The following is a 12,278-nucleotide window of genomic DNA, read 5'->3' on the forward strand; positions in this document are numbered from 1 at the left end:
TCTTCAATATAATTTTCCACCCTGGGTGCTCGGAAGGCAACATCTGCTGGTAGTATGGCCTCTGAGCCGTAGACCAAAAAATATAGAGACACACTGGTACTACAACTAGCTTGAGTGCGTAGTCCCTAGACCACAGCCAGTAGCTCTTTGAGCCATCTGCCCGGATGCTTTTCTTCTTTCTGATATAGCCTCTTTTTGAGGGCGTCAAGGATCATACCATTAGCTCGCTCAACCTGGCCATTAGCTCTAGGATGAGCAACAGAAACATATTTAACGGAGATGCACCGATCTTCATAGAAGTCCCAAAAATGATGGCCGGTAAACGTGGTTCCGAGGTCGGTGATAATGCTATTTGGGAGACCAAACCTGTGTATGATATCTTCAAAGAGGTCGATTGCTTTCTTTGCAGTAGCTGAAACGAGCAGTTTATACTCGATCCACTTGGAGAACTTATCAATGGCAACGTATACATACCGGAAACCTCCTGGTGCTGGCTTGAAAGGCCCAATCATGTCCAGTCCCTAGCATGCAAAAGGCCAAGAAGCTAGGATGGTCTGTAGTTTCTGTGCCGGTACGTGTATTTGCTTGGCGAAGAACTGACATCCTTCATAGTGCCGGTCGAGGTCTTCTACGTTGGAGATGGCCATGGGCCACTAGAAGCCAGCTCAGAAAGCTTTGCTAACCAGGTTTCTTGAGGCCGCCTGATTGCCATAGGAACCAGAATGAATTTCGTGAAGCAGCTTCACTCCTTCGTCTTGAGGGACACACTTCTGCGATACCCCTTCCTTGGCACTCTTCCTCATCAAGTTACCATCTACCAACATGTAGTGCTTACTTCGGCGAATTAGGCGTTCGGTGTCGGTCTTGTCGGCGGGTACTTCAGAGTTGGTGAGGTACTTGATGAACTGCTCCCTCCAATCGGCGACCGGTGAAGGCACCACAAGTACCAACTGCTCGGCAGGGGGAACCTCCTCAACTTCCTTTTCTTCTTTAATGGATGGCACCAGGAGATCTTGCACAAAGACCCCCAGCGAAACTGTGGCACGAGACGAACCTATTTTTGAGAGGTGGTCGGCTGGTTGATTTTGATCTCGTACCACATGGTGGTACTCGATACCGTAGAACTTCCCTTCAAGCTTCCTGATTTCAGCGCAGTATGCGTCCATCTTCTCATTGGAACAGGACCAGTCTTTGTTGAGCTGGTTGATAACCAGCGTGGAGTCCCCATACACCATAAGTCATTTGACGCCGAGCTCGACAGCTATTTGTAGACCATGGAGACATGCTTCGTATTCTGCGGCATTGTTGGAGGCCGGAAAGTGTATCCAGAGGACATAGCGGAGCTTATCTTTGGTCGGCATAATGAACAGAATGCTCACACCGGCACCGCTAATGTTAAGGGCGCCGTCAAAATGCATCATCCAGTGCTCGGGGCAAGTGGCGCTAATGGGTTCTTGGATCTCGGTCCACTCAGCGACGAAATCAGCAAGCGCCTATGACTTAATGGTAGGTCTGCTTCTGAATTCAATGGAGTAAGTGCCGAGCTTAACAGCCCACTTAATGATGTGGCCATTGGCCTCTTTGTTGCGGAGAATGTCCCCTAGAGGGAACTCAGTAACCACGGCGATCTTGTAATACTCGAAGTAGTGTCGGAGCTTTCGTGATGTAATCAGAATTGCGTATAACAGCTTCTGTACCTAAGGATAACGAGTTTAGGGCTCATTAAGCACCTCGCTGATGAAGTATACCGGACATTGCACCTTGTAGGCATGCCCGGATTCTTCGTGTTCAACGACAATAGCCATGCTGACGACGCGAGAAGTGGCGGCGATGTAGATCAGCAGAGTTTCATCTGATCGTGGCGCTGTCATGATCGAAGGTTTTGTTAAGTACAACTTGAGCTGCTCGAAAGCTGTGTCTACCTCCTCCGACCAGGAAAAACGCTCGGAGGCTTTAAGGAGCATGAAGAAATGTAGCCCTTTTCATCGAGGCGCGAGATGAAGCGACTTAATGTAGCCATGCAGCCTGTAAGCTTCTATATATCCTTGATGCATGTCGGCCGCTTCATGTTGGTGATGGTGGAGACCTTGTCACGGTTTGATTCGATGCCTTGAGCACTAACGATGTAGCCCAGCAATATACCGGATGGAACTCCAAAGATGCACTTTGAAGGGTTCAGCTTCCATCGGTATTTGTTCAAGTTGGAGAAAGTTTCTTCAAGGTCGGCGATAAGATTGTCGGTGGTTTTGGTTTTGACGACCACATCGTCGATGTAGGCTTCGATGTTGTGTCCGATCTGTTGGTCGAGGCACATCTGAATAGCCCTTTGATAGGTCGCCCAGTGTTTTTGAGTCCGAAGGACATAGTGGTGTAGCAGTATGCACCGAAAGGTGTGATGAACGACGTCTTGACCTAGTCTTCTTCCTTGAGGGAGATCTGATGATAGCCAGAGTAACAGTCAAGAAAGGAGAGCAGTTCACAGCCGGCGGTGGAGTCTACAACCTCGTCTATCCAAGGCAGGCCGAAGGGGTCTTTAGGGCAGTGTTTATTAAGATACCATTCTCCATTCTTTATTCTTTGAACAGGATTAGCTAACCAATCTAGATGATACACTTCTTTTATAAATCCGGCGGCTAAGAGCTATTTTATTTCTACCCTAATAGCCTCCTTCTTGTCTGGCGCGAATCGGTGGAGTTTCTGCTTGATCGGTTTGGCGGTCGGCGAGACATTCAAGGAGTGCTCGATCTTCTCCCTTGGTACCCCTGGCATGTCTACCGGTTTCCAAGTAAACACGTCGGCGTTGGCACATAGGAAGGAGACGAGCGCGCTTTCCTATTTAGGGTCAAGGTGAGCCCCGATCTTCACAGTCTTGGAGGGGTCGTCGAGGCCGAGGCCGACCTCCTTGACTTCCTTGGACTTGGTAGAAGCGCGAGGAAGCTCTACCTCTGGAATCTCCATGTCATCGATAGGTACTGTCTTGGCTTCGGCGACGACGCTAGCCATCTGGATGGAGAGGTCGATGGCTTCAGCGAGGGCGAGACTCTCTGTCTCGCAGGCGTAGGCGATGGAAAGGTTGGCCCGTAGAGCCAGGACTCCTACAGGTGAAGGCATCTTCAACACCAGATACGTGTAGTGTGGTATGGCCATGAATTTGGCCAGAGCTGGCCAACCAAGTATGGCGTGGTAGGCGGTGTCAAAGTCGGCGACATAGAAGTTGATATGCTCGATGCGGTAGTTGCTTGCCGTGCCGAACTGTACTGGTAGGGTGATCTCTCCAAGTGGCCTGGATGCCCTTCTAGGTACCACACCCCAGAAGGAGGAGTCCGAGGGTGTGAGATCTGATATCGCGAGGCCCAACTCCCTTAGGGCTCCAGCGAAGAGTAGGTTCAAAGCACTGCCACCATCAACAAGGACTTTTCTGAATAGCACCTTCTGGACGGTTGCGTCGAGGACAAGGGGGAAATGCCCTGTATATGGTATGTCTGCCCACTGGTCGGCCCTGCTGAAGGTGATGGGGATCTCGGACCATGGGCGATAGCTGGGGTTGGCGGTAGTTTCTTCTAAAGCAACGGCGAGCACTCATCGAGTGGCAAGCTTCCGTTCCCTTCGACTCTTAGTGGAGGCGAGGCCCCCAAAGATGGTGGCGACCACCTTATCGTGGTCTTGAAAGGCGTTGTTATTGTTCCCAGGCGGTCGGTGGCCTCCTGTTCCATTATTGTCGTTGTCGTTGAGCCTCTTGTCTTGGAACTCCCTGGCTAGACTAATGCAATCCTTTATCTTGTGTTTGGCGTTCTTGTGAAGAGGGCATGGACCGTTGAGTATCTTTTGGTACTGCTCGTCGTAGTTACGCTTGGCACGAGGTTGACTAGCGGCGGTGAAGATGTGTTCTGGCCAGCGGTGGCGATTTTGGCCGGGCCTATGTCCTCCTGTTCGATCAGGGCCGCTATCGCGATGATAGCTGCGGTCATCGGGGCGGCGGTCGTTGTGACGTCGGTCATCAGGGCGATCGTCGTATCGGTGAGGTGGTCGCTGAGTGTCTACATCCTCGTTGAAGCGCACCTCAGCTTCCTCTGCATCGGCGTACTGGTTGGCGGTAGTTATCATTTCGCCGATACCGGTTGGTGGCTTATGGTTGAATTTGGAGCGAAGCTCGCGATGGTGGAGTCCTCGGATAAAGGCGGTGATGACTTCAGCTTCTGTGATGTTGGGGATAGAGTTCCTCATCTCGGAGAAACACCGGATGTAGCTACGGAGGAGCTCGGATGGCTTCTGGTTGATGCGGCTGAGATCATGCTTCGTGCCGAGGCGAGTACACGTGGTCATATAGTTGTCGGTGAAGACTTTCTTCAACTCCTCCCACGAGCCGATGGAGTCCAGCGCAAGGCTGGTGAACCAGCTCATGGCGGGTGGCGTGAGCATGATGGGGAGATAATTTGCCATAATGCTGGTGTCTCCTCCCGCGGCACAGACGACAGTGGCATAAGCCTGCAGCCACTGAGTTGGGTTCATTCTTCCTTCGTAGGGCTCGACCCCGGTGATCTTAAAACCATGGGGCCATTGAAGCATTCGGAGTGCCTTTGTGAAAGCCGAAGGCCCCTTAGGATTGTCGACACTATAATCTGTGGTGTTGTGGTCGGGGATAGGCTCGAGGGCTGAGTCTGGGTTGCCGTACTCCCTTTTGTAATCCTAGCAGTGACGTACTTCGTCTTCATGATGACCAAAGCGATGGTGCTCGATACACCGCCGCGCATCCCGGAGGTTGCTGAGATGTACTCTAGCATCCTGTTCGACCTCCTGGTCGTGTTGGCGATGGTGTTCGGCGCGATGCCCCCCCGGGTCCCCCTTAGAGAGGTAATGACTGGTCGGTGAAATGGCTTTGACTTGAGTGGTGATTGGACCTCGACGCAGTTGATCGGTGAATCGTGCTCGTAGAGCACGAAGGTCTCTGATCCTCGCGGATCTCATTGATCTGACAGTGAGCCGCTTTAAGCATGGTGGCGATCTTGGCGAGCTCGGGCGTTTGAGGGAAACGTGCAAGCTCGTTGGCGGCTACTGCCAAATTGGCGCTTGGAGTCTTGAAGACGTTGTGATTGTCGACGCGGAGAAATTCTTCGTCGAGGTCGTGGTAGAGCGGGAGCGGTCTTCCTTGAGAGTCAAGCCGATTATTCCGAGCAGCCTCAGCCCTTGCGATGGCTGCCTTGTTCTCTCGCTGCTGCGCGCGATTGACGTTTCGGCTCTCCCGAGCAACATGCTCCTCCTCGGTTTCGCCGTTCCAAGGAGGGTTGTCGATGCTGACATTGAAGATTGCACCACCCCGGAAGGGTGGGAGGAGAAATTGATCGGAGAAGGTTTCGGCGAGGGTCTCCGTAGAACCCTAAGACTCGGAGCCCAGAGTTTCTTCCGGGATGGTCTGGAGGTGTGCCCTAGGGCTCCGGCCTAAGTGTAGCGTGTTGACAGCCGGCGGGAGCTGAACGACGATCTAGTCGGCGAGTTTGCCCTTTAGGGCATGTTGGTAAGCGACGACAGTGTTGGAGAATTCGAAGGGTAGGGCCATAGCCCTTGCAGTTTCCAGAGCACCCTCCGATAGATCTGGATCGGAGGGTGGTCGGCGCTGAACCAGAGTGTTCAGTGCCGATTCGGTGATGGAGAGACAATCGGCGAGCTTCAGTCCGACCCGATCGATGGATTCGATCAGATCATCGTTGTTGATCGGCCTCCTCTGGTAGCGAGGAAGCGGACGACGAGTTGTTGCCGAAAGAGATCTTGGAATCGCCTCCGAGATCGGATCTGCAGTTGCAGGTGCGGGGGTGGCTGGCGCAGAACCGATCTGCTCCGGCTCGAGGAGCTCTCTGACTCCATCAGCGTTGATGACCCACGAGATGGATCCGACCGTGAAGATCTGGTCGGGCTATGGAAGGGACGAAGAGCCTACGGAAAAAAGTCATCTTGTTCGATAAGGAAACAGCACGCACACCTCTACCTGGCGCACCAACTGTCGATAGAATATCGTCGGCAGTCCTCCGCGGGGTATCCCATGAAGGTAGATTGATCGGTAGAGGAGCGCGAGATCAAGAACAAGAAAGCAACAGAGACACACGAGTTAGACAGGTTCAGACCGTCAGTATGACGTAATACCCTACTCCTGTGGTCTGTTGGTTTGTATTAGCTATCGTATGATATGCCGTGATTTTAGAGGGGGTCCCTGCCCGCCTTATATAGTCCGGGAGGCAGGGTTACAAGTCGGTTAGATCTGAGAGATAACCGGAAAGTAATAACTGATTACAGGAATCTTGGAATCATACATATCCTAACAGATCTCGTAGTATCTTCAGGATATCTTCCCGATGTCTTGCGGAAGGCACCGAGCAGAGTCGTGCCTCGCAAGGCTTCTTCTTATGGGCTAGGCCACCCCTAGGGGCGCAGCCCATGTGGTCTGCCGTGGGTATCCGGGGTCGTATCCCCCACAGGTAAACAGGGAACGTTCCCGTACCCGCTATACCTATCGGAAATAGATTCTTGCCTATTTAGATACCCATGGATAAAGATATAATCCTATTCCCATCCTCTAATGGATCAAATACCCATCGGGTAACGGGTACGGGGGCGGTGCCATCTTTACCCAAGTCCCACCGCTTCCCAACCCAAGTCCCACCGCTTCCCCACCCGCATCACACTTCCGGTCCCCGACCCCCCGTCGCTTCAACGGCCAAATCCATACCCTACCCACTCACCATCCCAGAGCGGCAGAGCCACATCTAGTAGGCTGCCGGGCTACCTACCCTCCCCCGCGCTCGTGACCGCTCGCCACCCCCGCCGCAGCTCCGGGCGACAGGAAAGCTCCCGCCTGGTGAGGTCCCAAAAGCTCCCGCCTTTTCCGCTCAAATCTCTCAGGGTTTCTGGTTTCCGCCGGTGGAAGCCCAACTTCTTGCTGTGTTCGTCGTTTCAGGCACCCGGCGGGCGGTCTCCGCCCCTGGCGTGGCGCTCTGCCCCGCCCCCGCGCACACAGAGTTTGTCGGCTGCTTTCTACCTATACTTGCAGAGCTGCAGGTGGATGGTGAGGTGTTCTTGCCAGGATAGCACCTTATCCTGTTCCCCGTCCCCGTGCTAGATGCGCGCCCGTGTGTGTGTATGTCTTAATGTCTATGCGTGTCCTGTACTACTGTGTGTCCAGGTGCTAGGGGCAGCTCCTTGTCATTGCTCTTGGTTTACAAGGGAGTTTTGCTGACATTGTCCAACACACCATTCCATTCCGGCGTCAGAGTAGAGATTCTAGCATTGTTTCTCGGTTAGGAGGGTAGAATCTGGCTAGCTATGGACCCAATGCTCAACCCGGTGAAGGAGGAGAGCCATGGGGAGGGAGGAGATTTGCTGGCAGGCGCGGAGGAGGCCGGGGATGGGCCGTCCACTGCGGTCGCCGTGGCGCCGAGGCCGATGGAGGGTCTGCATGACCCTGGGCCGCCACCGTTCCTCACCAAGACGTATGACATGGTCGATGACCCGGCCACCGACCTGATCGTGTCGTGGAGCGCCACCAACAACAGCTTCGTGGTGTGGGATCCGCACGCCTTCGCCACCGTGCTGCTGCCCAGGCACTTCAAGCACAACAACTTCTCCAGCTTCGTCCGGCAGCTCAACACCTATGTAAGCGCTTGTTTTCCCCATTACAATTCAGCCTTGTGAACAGCGTCGAATGTTCAGCTCCCAGATGCAATGCTGTTGACTGTTTTTTCAAGTAGTTGGTGTAATCCATGAAATTGGCTATTTATGTTTTGTGGTCAGCAATGAAACAGCAAAGTGACATTATGTAGGCATTGAAGCTCCCAGATGCAACACTATTGACTACTCTGATTTGAGTTCTGGGAATCTCATCTCTTGTTTTTGGTGATAAGAACGTTTGTACTTCAGAACAACATATAGGTAGTTAATTAAACAAGCAAGTTTAACTTACAGCGTATCCAGGTATGAATGTATGATGTGAGTTAATACTACTGTTGCATAATACTCAGTCTCTGTAAAAAATCGCATAGAAACCCCAGGCAAGTTGAATTTAGTTATTATGAGGAACGTTCGCTACATCTGATCATGTTGTGGAAGGAAATGAAGAAGATAATCTTGTTGGCATTTCGAAAAATATTACTGCTGTGTTTTTAGAAAACATTCATCTATAAAGGATAATATGTTTTTGAATTATTATTTTCCTTAAGCTATTCAACAGCATTACAGCAACATCGCCCTTCATGTGCTGTACTTCCATGTTTTGATGCCAGGATTCCTTTTCCTGAATTAATAGCAGATGGAATACTTCTGTGTGCGCACTCTTTGGAGCTATTTGTAATAATGTGCATGATTGAATAGTAACGCCTTAGGTCACCTGTCACTGTCAGCTGCTAAACTTCATGCTGTCCTTGCACTGTGCATTATTCCTCTGATGGATTCTTCTCTCAATGAAGTCTATATTTGTGAAGTGAAACAATATTTTCATAATAATGACCTCTAACTTTTTTTATGCTTTATCATTTTCTTATTTGCTTTTGAATGAGGCAGTAAATGGCAGGTCCTCGAAACAGTAGAAAAGGATGAGTATTGATTTATCGAAGCAGAAATTAACAAATTAAATGAAGAATTAATTGAAAACAATGCAAACTGAAACTGTGCAAAGTAAACTCGAACATATCCTAAAATGGTAATGTAGGACATCTTTTGTTTGATTACACTTTAGCTCTTATTGCTGATCTGATGAAAAATTAACCGTACTTTTTATACTCCAAATGCACCAGTCATATTCTTCTTGCCTTGTGGTATTTTGAAGCTAACCATTGCCTGATTTGTTGTTTGCTGGCCTATCCAGGGTTTCAGGAAGGTGGATCCTGATCGGTGGGAATTTGCAAATGAGGGTTTCTTACGGGGACAGAGACACCTCCTGAAGAACATCAGGCGTCGAAAACCTCCTGTTCAGAATGCCACAAACCAGCAGTCCCTTGGGCCATACCTTGAGGTGGGGCACTTTGGATTTGATGCAGAGATTGACAGGCTGAAGAGAGACAAGCAGCTATTGATGGCAGAAGTGGTGAAGCTAAGGCAGGAGCAGCAGAACACAAAGGCAAATCTCAAAGCCATGGAGGATAGGCTACAAGGGACTGAACAGAAGCAGCAGCAGATGATGGCGTTCTTGGCACGTGTCATGCGGAATCCTGAATTCTTAAAGCACCTGATTTCCCAGAATGAGATGAGAAAGGAGCTCCAAGATGCTATTTCAAAGAAAAGAAGACGCCGCATTGATCAAGGACCTGAAGTTGATGACTTGGGGGCTGGTAGCAGCCTAGAGCAAGGTTCACCAGTCCTATTTAGTCCCCAGGATTCGGTTGAATTCCTTGTTGACGGGATCCCAACTGATCTTGAGAGTCCAGCTTTCGATGGCCAAGGTCTGATCGAGCCACAGGACATTGATATTTGCAGTACCTCTGAGCAGCAGCAAGACATGCCCCAGGAGGATTTGAATGACAACTTCTGGGAGCAACTGCTAAACGAAGGACTTGGTGAGGAGAACGATAGCCCTGTTATCGAGGATGATATGAATGTGCTGTCTGAGAAGATGGGCTTTCTCAACTCAGATGGCCCAACATCCAGCTAATAGTTTCGGTACCTTTCTGTCCTTTTCATCGTACCACAATCTGCAACTCCTGAGCTGTGTCTACTGTGTGAGCAAGACTAGGCAATTGTTCTGTTGGTTGGTTTCCATCGCCTTCTGAATTCCTTGCTAAGGGCAGGCCTTTGCTTCCATGAGAATTGGCCGGCATTCGCCATGACGTCCAGGGAAAACTGCTAGGTGCATCAGATATGATCTGACTGTAGTGATTGCTGCTTGCCACCGGAGTAGCTGTTTTAGGCAACACCAGCGATTTGTTGGTTGTTTAGGACCCTGCCCGTCAGGAATTCAGTATGTAGTTATGTACAGTGACAGCGACTCAGCGAGTAGTGCTGATGGTTTATACATGTTTCTGTCAGTAGTGATGTGCTAATTCTGTGTTTGTGTAATTTCGTACGGTGGCAACTTTGTTGTGTTGAGGTTCTGAAGTACTACTGGATTTCGGTTCGAAGATCTGGGAGACAATTTTGATTCACCTGAATAAAGACGGATGGAAAAATTCAAGAAATGCCTGCTTTATTTGGTGCGCGAAATTTGGAAGACAATTCGTGATTGTAGTACGTGTTGGGAATCGTCATTATCGGGGAAACCTTTGGGAAATGTAGTCAACAACCGGTTGTTTTAGCTTCTTCCATCGACCATTTTTTTTTATACACTTACACTGTCTTATAGTTATATTTATACTGTCTTGTTACTATATTTACAATGATTTCTTCCGTGTAGTTTATTGGAAAGAGTAATGTAATTTGGTAATAACACAAATATATGTCAAAATTTTCAAAAAGATTTATAAATTATTTCTATGAATTCTAGACATCAGAGAAATATATATCAAATTATTCACAAATTCTTTAGAAATTAAAAAAAACAAAATCCACACAAGGAGGTGAGAGAGGAGAGATTGTCGCAAGGTGTTCGGTGCTCGCGTTTGTGCGGCAGGCAGGGACACAGACACCGGCATGATTGCTTGCTTGACGTTGAAGCCGAGCGGACGCACGCATAGGGACGCATTGCACGCACGCGCCAGCATGATCGCAGGCGGGGGGAGACCGACGCTTCCGCATCGCACGGCCCAAAAAAAATAGTTGATAACAACCGGCAAATCAACCGGTTGATCATTAGACTCTTGGAAACTTTGTAGCCACAGACACAACCGAGCCAGGGGAGCCACTTGATACTTCTCTTTTTCATTGGTAGCTAAATCATAGCTCTCCGGCAAGCCTCAGGGGAAAAAAAATCTTTGGTAAATAGAAAAACAAAAAAAAAAGCAGCTCTGTAGACATCGTTTTTAACAAGTATGATAAAACTACTTTTATAAACAGTACAGTACAACAGACTGAAACAGAAACAGAACTAACAGTACTACGGTTGCAGAACAGAGCAAGACCGACTATCTGAACAGCAAGAACTAAGCACTTCTGTTCCTCTGCTTGAAGCAAATTCTTGAGAGCTCACTCAAGCCCACAACCTCCACTTGCGTTTCCGCCCCCATGGAGGCATTGTTCTGAAGCAATAAATCTGCCCTTTGTTCCAGAAATAGCGGTAGCAGCAGGTGAGGGGGTGAAGGACAACGGTGTGTGGACAGGGCGGGGGCTCTGCAAAATGTCCCCATCGCACGCCGCCAAGGACGAGGAGCCATTACTTAGATTGTACTTGTCGGGTATAATATTAGGGATACCTGAAAGAAGTAAGTTGATGGTCGCGAACGCTAACTTGTTCGGATAGTCAAGAGTGTATTTTGGTCTCGCCTGACCCCGAAGTTACGGGCTCCGTATCGTCCGACCCCAAGGGTGCAGGCTCCGTATCGTCCGACCCCAAGGGCGCAGGCTCCGTCACGCCTGACCCCGAGGGCGCGGGCTCCATCTCACCTGATCCCGAGGAATCACGAGTCCGCGCTCGTGGAAGGGCGCAAAGGACATGACATAGCCATCGGGCAGCACCGACACCTCCTCATGACCAGGCACGAGCCAGTCCGCCGCGTCGGTCCTCTCGCGGAGAAGGCCGCACTTGACAAGGCCCTCCATGTGCGCGTGGGTGATGTCGGAGCGGTACCACGACTCCATGGGAAGCAAAGGCGGAGGAACGAAAGCTTCGCTGACTGCGGAAGAGCAAGGGTGTAGGAACAAGGATTTCGCTGGCGGCGCAAGAGCGAGTGGCGAACCGTCCGCTTAGATTGACGCGCCTGTCGTGCCTCTTCACATCACCTCTCTAGGAATCGCGCACACACCACCCCCAGCCGCTCCTCGAAGGGCGCGTTGGGCAGCGGTTCGCCCCCTCGATGGGCCGAAAACCACCGCAGGTAAGAAGGGATACAGAGCTAAAAACGCTCCCACAGCCCATTAAGGCTCAGGTTTTCAAAGGTTGGCCCACCGACGGATTCACAACTGCTCCAGGGCACCTTTAGAGTGAGGAGTGAAAAGGAATGGGCCTGCTAGCAGCCGGTACCCCAGCGCACGAGCGCCACGGGCATCCTGGCCCACGTTCGGGTCTTGGCTGGATCACGGTCCATAGTTTTTCTTCGAAGAAAGGCAATGAGCCCTAGGCACCGGTTGAATGGATCCAAGAACTATATGGATTGACCACCAGGAATCTAGAGTCGGTCACCAGCTGACCCATGCCGGACCCCTACGAA

At 50.5% G+C, this 12,278-nt stretch overlaps 1 protein-coding gene across 8 annotated transcripts; it reads left to right on the plus strand.

Moving 5' to 3' along the window:
• Nucleotides 1–6,688: 6,688 nt before the first annotated feature.
• On the plus strand, nucleotides 6,689–10,148 carry LOC136549451 (heat stress transcription factor A-2b-like). Of its 8 annotated transcripts, none has more exons than XM_066540731.1 (4): nucleotides 6,689–6,847; nucleotides 6,947–7,059; nucleotides 7,172–7,641; nucleotides 8,849–10,148. In XM_066540731.1, the coding sequence occupies exons 3-4, from the start codon at nucleotides 7,312–7,314 to the stop codon at nucleotides 9,629–9,631; spliced, it is 1,113 nt and encodes a 370-aa protein (XP_066396828.1). In that variant the 5' UTR covers nucleotides 6,689–6,847; nucleotides 6,947–7,059; nucleotides 7,172–7,311; the 3' UTR covers nucleotides 9,632–10,148. The 8 variants fall into 8 exon arrangements, with proteins under 8 accessions (XP_066396828.1, XP_066396827.1, XP_066396824.1 ...); XM_066540732.1 differs by having other exon boundaries at nucleotides 6,690–6,852; nucleotides 6,947–7,054; XM_066540729.1 differs by having other exon boundaries at nucleotides 6,690–6,847; nucleotides 6,947–7,054.
• The last annotated feature ends 2,130 nt before the right edge of the window (nucleotides 10,149–12,278 follow it).

This window comes from Miscanthus floridulus, chromosome 4, assembly GCF_019320115.1.
Source record: "Miscanthus floridulus cultivar M001 chromosome 4, ASM1932011v1, whole genome shotgun sequence".
NCBI classification, from domain to species: Eukaryota; Viridiplantae; Streptophyta; class Magnoliopsida; order Poales; family Poaceae; genus Miscanthus; species Miscanthus floridulus.